At 63.7% G+C, this 6,997-nt stretch overlaps 1 protein-coding gene across 1 annotated transcript in view; it reads right to left on the bottom strand.

Moving 5' to 3' along the window:
• The window catches only part of LOC111161790 (ADAMTS like 5), a 6,526-nt gene extending 3,637 nt beyond the window's left edge, over nt 1-2,889 (bottom strand). The window contains exons 1-6 of the mRNA XM_022525749.1: nt 2,671-2,889; nt 1,694-2,005; nt 1,241-1,436; nt 1,043-1,134; nt 761-821; nt 505-613 (exon numbers count right to left, since the gene is read on the bottom strand). Of these exons, the coding sequence (XP_022381457.1) occupies nt 505-613; nt 761-821; nt 1,043-1,134; nt 1,241-1,436; nt 1,694-1,749 (514 nt within the window). The 5' untranslated portion in view covers nt 1,750-2,005; nt 2,671-2,889. The remainder of the gene's footprint in view (nt 1-504; nt 614-760; nt 822-1,042; nt 1,135-1,240; nt 1,437-1,693; nt 2,006-2,670) is intronic.
• Nucleotides 2,890-6,997: the final 4,108 nt, after the last annotated feature.

Below are 6,997 nucleotides of genomic sequence, written 5' to 3'. Positions count from 1 at the left end.
TGCGGGGGTGGGATCACAGCAAATTTCCTCTAATTCTTAGGGGGGGAAAAAAGCCCACCCTCTCAAAAACAAACCCCAGAGTTCGACAGATGGAATGTTCTCCATATCTGTGTCTGCTTCCACTGTGTCTAAAGCTGCCTGTTTCCCTGGAGGCACGCTGCCCTGGGCACACAGTTATGTAACTTGCTGCCTTCAGCTAAATGCAGTAACATTTCCTGCTACTGGGACAAGTTTGAGAACTCTTGGCCTCCGGGTACAGCTCCAAGTAAATCCTCAGCCTGGCGCTCAACCTTGAGCAGGACAGACCCTGCCTCCCCCTGCTCCTGTTTCACAGGCCATGTTGGACCCCCATCCCCGCGTCGCTTGAACTCCTACATGCCCTTCAAAGCCCCAGCGCTCAAGTTCTCTTCCTGCAGTCCTCCAGGCCTCTTGCTTCCTTAGCAGCCCCTTCTCCCTGCCCCTCTCCCTGCCTCTTCTGGACCAACAGGAGGGAAGGCGACTCACCACCATAGAAGGGCACCCACTGGTAAGTCTTCTGGCTGCCAAGGACAGGGTGACCATTGTAGACGGCACACTGGAGGTCTCGGAAGGGAATGGCCCGTAGGGGACAGTCCTGAGGACAAACAGAGGTCCGAGGCTGGGAGAGCCCCAGGGGAGCCTAGAGAACCTGGCAGGGTGGCAAGTGTATCTGGGGGCCCAACCCGGGAGATGGAAGGTCTTCGAGGCCCAGCTAAGGGTCTGGGAGGCGGACACCACTCACTGGCAAACGGCAGAGACGGTACTCGTGGGAGTCTCCCCAGCACGGCTCTTCCCCAGGGAACCTACAAGGAGCAAGATGGCCAGAGTGTGCTCAGGACCCCCCAGTAACCTTCTCTCCAGAGCTGGCCTGACCCCCCCTTTGGCCCGGCCAACCCCACCCACATTCCAGTTGGATCAGTGGGATTAAAAGGCACAGCATGTGTGGGCAGGCTGAGGGTGCGGCCAGGAGTGGGGCGGGACACCCCCCTCTCACCCCACCCCACCGGCCAATTTGGGCGCTCACCAGACACAGCGCCTGCTGCGCACGGAGAGACCCCGCCCGCAGGAGCTGGAACAGCGACTCCAGGAACCCCACGGGGTCCACTCACCTGGACCCTACTTGGGGAGGGAGAGGCACCATCAGCCTGGAGAGGAGCCTGGTGGCCCCCAGACCACGGCCAGGTCTCTAAGTCCACTGGCTGCCTGGAATGCCCCCGCTTACCTGAGCACCGCCTCCTAAACCACAGTTCAGGAAGGTCCACAGCAGAAGGAGGTTCTGGAGGGGGCGGGGTGTGGGGGGGCACCGAGGGCGCTGCCGTGGGGGCGCCAGCAGGCCAGAGTCTGAACCCCAGCTCTGCCCCAACTGGCTGTGTGATTTGGGGCAATAATTTAACCTCTCTGGGCCTCTGTTCTCGTCTCTGAAAAGTAGGGTAATAACAGAGCCCCCGTTACAGAAAAGTTTTAGGGGTCCATCCAATCGGGTCAGAAAGATGGGAGGCACAGAACTTGGTAGTGGAGAGGCCGAGCTCAGAGAATATCATCTTTAATTCTTACTGTGTCGTCTCTTAATGTACACAGTAGGTGCTCAATCTGTGTCCGATCATTCCAGGACAGTGCATGGGTGTCCCCAGGGTCAGGGCCCCATCACCGCTAACCCCACCGTCATCGTTTCTACCTTCCTGTGTAGCCAAGGGCCAGCCAGTCCACTTCCCTGGGCCTCAGTTTCCCCATCCGTGCCAGGGGGACCAGCTGGACTTAGTCCAGGGCTCTAGGAGGGACTTTGCAGAGGTGTGGCTGGTGGGGACCGGGTCAGGGCCTGAGTCCCTGGCAGAAGCTGGACCTGGGCCTCCAGGGCCACCTCAGCTCCCAGACCCGCAGCAGCAGGGAGCCCCTGGATTGAGGGATAACAAGGGGGGTGACCTGGCCCCAGTCCAGTCGCCGACTCGTGACCTCATGTGCAGACGCTGTGGGCCCCACCAAGGGCGGCCTGCAGAGGGAAAGGGGCCACTGATGAGGATGGCGCAGGAGAAAAGGGAGGCATCTGGGGGGGCAGACTTTGCCCCCCCGGGCCTCAGTTTCCCTATCCGTCCGGGGAAGGATGAAATCACTTGCCTCATGACTGTGACATTGCCGGACAAAGGGGGAGGGAAGTGGCCACCTTGTGCGTCCTTTCTCAGGCCACGGCCAGGCTGCTTGGTGGTCAGCAGAGCCCAGAGGACGCGAAGGACAAGCTGAAGGTCTCCAGCCCCAAGGTCCTGGGCACGGGTCCTGTACCAGCAGAGCCTTTGGGCCCCCTGGAGCCCCAGTTTCCCCGGTTCTCAGGCCCTGGCTCTGACAGTCCTGCCTGGGACATCAGGGACTGGAGTCCACGGTGGCTCCAGGAGCTGAGAATCTTGGGGACCACTGGGCAGGTCCCGTTCTCTGCCCAAAGCTGAGCAGCAGCTGCATCTCTGCCCCTCTCTGAACCCAGAGCCCTAGCTGGCTGGGAAGAAGTTTGCTGGAGGGCGAGAGGGCTTGGCCTTCTGACACCCCCTCTTCCCCCCACACACTCTGCGCTGGCTTGAGGGGTGGGGGTCTAGGTGGGGGGAACTGAGGGGCTAGAAGCACCATCCTTCTACTCCCCAGAGACCCCTCCCGGACGGGCAATCGCACCTCATTCTGGCGGCACTCCTGACGGCAAGTGTGATCCCAAGGCGAGCCACGCCTCTTAGGCCTCAGTTTCCCCAGGAGGAAGTGGTGATGAGCTTTCTCCCACCCTGGGGACTGCTGCCAGGCCAGCCCCTAGCCGGACCGGGCCTTGGGACGGGGAGGAGACGCGGGCCGGGATAGTGGGAGGATAGGCAGAGGGACTTACCGGCTACGCAGAGCCCAGGCGGCACGTCCTGGTTCCCGGGGCGGCCCCAGGACGAGCGGAAGCGGCGGGGCCCGCGGGGAGGGGCGGGGGGGAGCCAGGGGCGGGGTGGGGGAGCCAGGGGCAGCCCCTCCCACCCGGCTTCCCAGGGCGCGCCCAGGCTGGGGTCCGAGGGGACGGTAGCCCCGTGCGCCCCCGCGCGGCCGTTGTGCGCCTCGGCGCGAGTCTATGGCAGGGGACTGCCCCGCGCGGGGTCCGGTCCCCCGGAGCTGCGGCCTGGTGTTCCAGCGTCCATATCCCGGTGACCTTGGAAAGCCCAGGGCGGGGGAGCCGTGCGGGAACTGGCCGCCCCTGCCCCCCACCGGGGAGCTGCTATTCCGGGCTCCACGCTCAGGGCCGGGGAATGTGCGAGAACCGAGGTGGCCCTGCCATGGTTCCGGGAGTCCGGGCCGCTGCCTCCTTTCCACCGACGCCCAGATAGCCTCCCCGCGAGGGTCCCCTTTCCCGGCTAGTACCCCTCTCCCCTGGTTCTCCCTCCAGCCCTCCCTCAAGGACATCCTACTGAGGAACCCCTCTCCCCTGGGTTGTAGCCCTGGGGTTCCCCCTCCAGGTCCCGGCCACCCCCGGAGCAGGGCCCCAACGCACTGGGAGAGGCTCAGCTCCAGAGGCCGGGCATGGGGGGGTGGAAACCCCCTCTTTCACCCCTGCCAGGAGCATTCTGGGGCACTGCTGTCACCAGAGGCCGTGCCCCACCCTGCCTCCCACCCTCCCTGCCTGGCCGCGGGCTGCGCGAGCAGCGGCTTTTCGGCCAGACTGGGGCCCAGAGGATCCTACTCCCCGAAACAGTCGTCCTCTGCCTCGGATGTCTGTTTTCCCGCTCAGGCGGTGGGGTGGGCAGGGTTCTTCACCGAGACGCCCCCAAGTGGACCTCAGCTCTTTTGAGGGCTGGCAAAGAGGGAGTTCCCCAGGGGTCCCCACCAACCCACCTGTTCCCAGCTTGGCTTCTGAGCCGCCCGGCCTGCCCACGCAGGCAAACAGGAGGCACCTTCTGCTCTCGCCACCCCGTGCCTGGCTCCTTGCTGCCCACTGTGATGGCTTCCTGATGGCCGTGCTGAAGGGATGGGGACACAGGGGACGAGGAGTGGACTGCTCCTCTGGTCACTAGGTCAGCGGACGGCCCGATCCTCCTGGAAGCCCGCTGAGGGGTGTCCAGCCACGACCACGGGGAGAGGGTTACCAGTCCAGCTCTGTCTGCCTTCCCGCCCGGAGCAGCTCAGGGGAAGGCCCCTCAATGCCACTGAGGCACGCAGACTTCACTGAGCACCTACTGTGTGCAAGGACAGCGGTGGAGAAGCTCACCTGGCTGGGGGAGGTGGCCCCGGGAGGGTAGAGGCCCCTTCGATGGGGACACTCAGAGGCAGTAGCCTGGGTCCACCGCAGATGGGGCTGGGGGTCAGCAAGGCCCTCGCCGAAGAGGCGATCGCCACCAGGAGGAGGGCGAAGCCCCAGAGGCGAAGGTAAGAGACAGTCAGGGGGTCAGGGTGGGGGGAAAGAGTTGGGGTCAGAGCGGGGACAGGCCGAGGAATGGGAGCCATGGGAGGTGGGAAAGCCACACCTGCCTGCCCGGGATGGGGGGGTGCAGCGAAGAGACGGCAGCTTCCTGGGGGGAGAGCTGCTGGCGTTGGGGGTGGGGTTGAGGAGCCCCGGGCAGCTCCCTGCTGTTGGGGAGCAGAGCACATAGGACCTCCATGGGGGGTGGCCTTGGGCCGGTGTGGTAGGAGGCAGCTGGGTGGCCCGAGCTGCTGGAAGGGCGGCAGGGGGCCTGGGGGCCCACCCACAGGTCGCTCCTGGGGGGGGGTATGCGGTGAGACATCTGTGGGCCCGCAGGGAGAGGCGGGGAGAGCAGGGGCCGTGTCTGGTGGAGAGAGACGAGGTGGGTGTCCTGACACATGGGGGTGTGGTGTGAGTGTGGAGGGAGTGGAGACGGAGTACCAGTGGCGGGGGTGGGGGCACAGTGCATCGGGTCCCAGAGGCCTAGGGAGGTTGGGCTTCGGGGAGGAGGGAGAGCGGACCAGTGGGTCAGCATTGACAGAGGCAGTCGGGGACCTTGATGAGGTTAAGCCTGGTTGGACAGGGACTGAGAAAGGGCAGCAGGAGGGAGGGTGGAGGCAGCAAGGGCAGGCACCCGCTGCTGAGCACCAACTGTGTACTGGCCGGTGGGCCTGGGGCCTGGGGGCATCAGAAAGAAATTAGGCTTGGCTCAGGGGCGCCACCAAGTGGACAGTCTCCTTCCCTCCGCTGCGCCTCACTCCCCGAGTCCCAGTCCAAAGAGCTCTCTGCAGGGTGTGCATACAGCCGGCGCTGTGTCCTGTACAGATGCATTTAGCAGACGCTTACCTCTGCAGGGAGTGTCCACAGTAGACACGGCACCCTGCAGGGACTTCATGTAATAGTCTGAGCCTTCGAAGAAGTGCATCCAGCAGGCACTGTGGTCTGCAGTGTACACAGAGTCACTGCACACTGCCAGGAGGGTATGCTGCAGGCGCTGTGGCCTGCAGGGAGTGCATACAGCAGGCACTGTACAGTGCAGTGAGTAAACTACAGCAGGCATGAGTGCTGTAGAAAGTGCATACAGCAGGCACTGTGGCCTGCAGGGAGGGGACACAGCAGGTGCTGGGGCCTGCATGGGGTCCTAGTGCCTGTGGGGACAGAGCTTGTCGTGGCAGATGGGAATGGGGGAAAGGTCTGGTGTCCTGGGCCCTGCCCCCCCACCCCTTTTCCCTCGGGCCCCCGTCTCCTGCCCTGTCCCCTGTCCTCCGGCCCAGCCGAGCTGGACTCAGCAGACTCGCAGGGAAGGAGGCGGAGTGCTCAGCTCCGAGACCTCGCGCAGGTGGAGGGCGCGCAGGAGGGTCCCTCTGCAAGTGTGGCAGCATCTTGGCCCCTCCCCCACCCCCCTGGGCCCTGGCTTAGACCCCCTACAGGGGGTCAGTGTCGTCCCCTACCCGGAGCTCTAGCCTGGACCATCCCTGAGGGGGCATCCATCCACGCGGTCCCTGTGGATGCGCTGTCAGCTGGGTTCCTGCGGCCTTGGGGCTCAGGGAACACCCACGAGGAGATCCCGTGGCCTCCGTGTGTACCCCCAACCCCCAACTTCCTGCGGGCTCCTGTGATGCCTCAGGCCTGGCCACGTGGTCCCCGGGATACTTCAGCCTCCTGAGGAGACCGGATTAGGGTGGGGGGCTCTGACACTCCGACCCCCCGCCCCAGAACCCGGGGTCTCCGGAGCTGCCCAGAGAGGAATCCTCACTCCCACTTCGTAGGGACACTGAGGACCCCCAGGACCCGGAGGGCCTGGGAAGGCTTCCGCCCCACATCTGAACGGCCGTTCTGAGTTCCTTTGTGGAGGGAGTTGTGGGGGGCGCCTGCTGGAGTTGGGGACGCTCCAGGTAGGACCCGGAGGAGGAGGGGAGTGGCGAGGAGAGGGTATGAGGGAGAGGGCCTTCTCAGAAGGGGGGCAGGGGGCACAGCACAAGCAAAGGCCAGGTGGCTGGAGGCCCGGGTGAGGACGGGGTGGGGCGGGGGCGGAGGGAGAAAGGGGAACGGCTTGGAGGCAGACGGGGGCGGGAGCTGGGGGGGGGCTCCCTGCACACGGCAGGTCATCCCAGGTACAGGGTTAGGTGGAAATGTCAAGAAAGTTTGGCGTGACTCGGTGCCATTTATAGAGAGATGGATGTGTGTTCTGTAAAATCAGGCGGGAAGTGGAGGGGACACCCCTCAAGTTCCCCATGAGGGTCCTGGGGTGACTGACTGCCTTATAGGTTCTATGTGAATTTCTTTTTTTTCTTTTTTTTAAAGATTTTATTTATTTATTTGACAGAGATCACAAGTAGGCAGAGAGGCAGGCAGAGAGAGAGGGGGAAGCAGGCTTCCCGCTGAGCAGAGAGCCCGATGCGGGGCTCGACCCCAGGACCCTGGGACCATGACCTGAGCCGAAGGCAGAGGCTTAACCCACTGAGCCCCCCAGGCGCCCCTGAACTCCGAGTTTTATATGGATTTTACTGTGTATTTTTAGCTAATTTCCTTGTTTCTGTTCCAGGATCTCCCATGACATTGAGCTATTTTTCCCAC

Source organism: Enhydra lutris, unplaced genomic scaffold (assembly GCF_002288905.1).
Source record: "Enhydra lutris kenyoni isolate GAN:26980312 unplaced genomic scaffold, ASM228890v2 scaffoldscaffold86, whole genome shotgun sequence".
NCBI lineage: Eukaryota > Metazoa > Chordata > Mammalia > Carnivora > Mustelidae > Enhydra > Enhydra lutris.
This window is presented reverse-complemented; position numbering and strand designations above follow the sequence as displayed.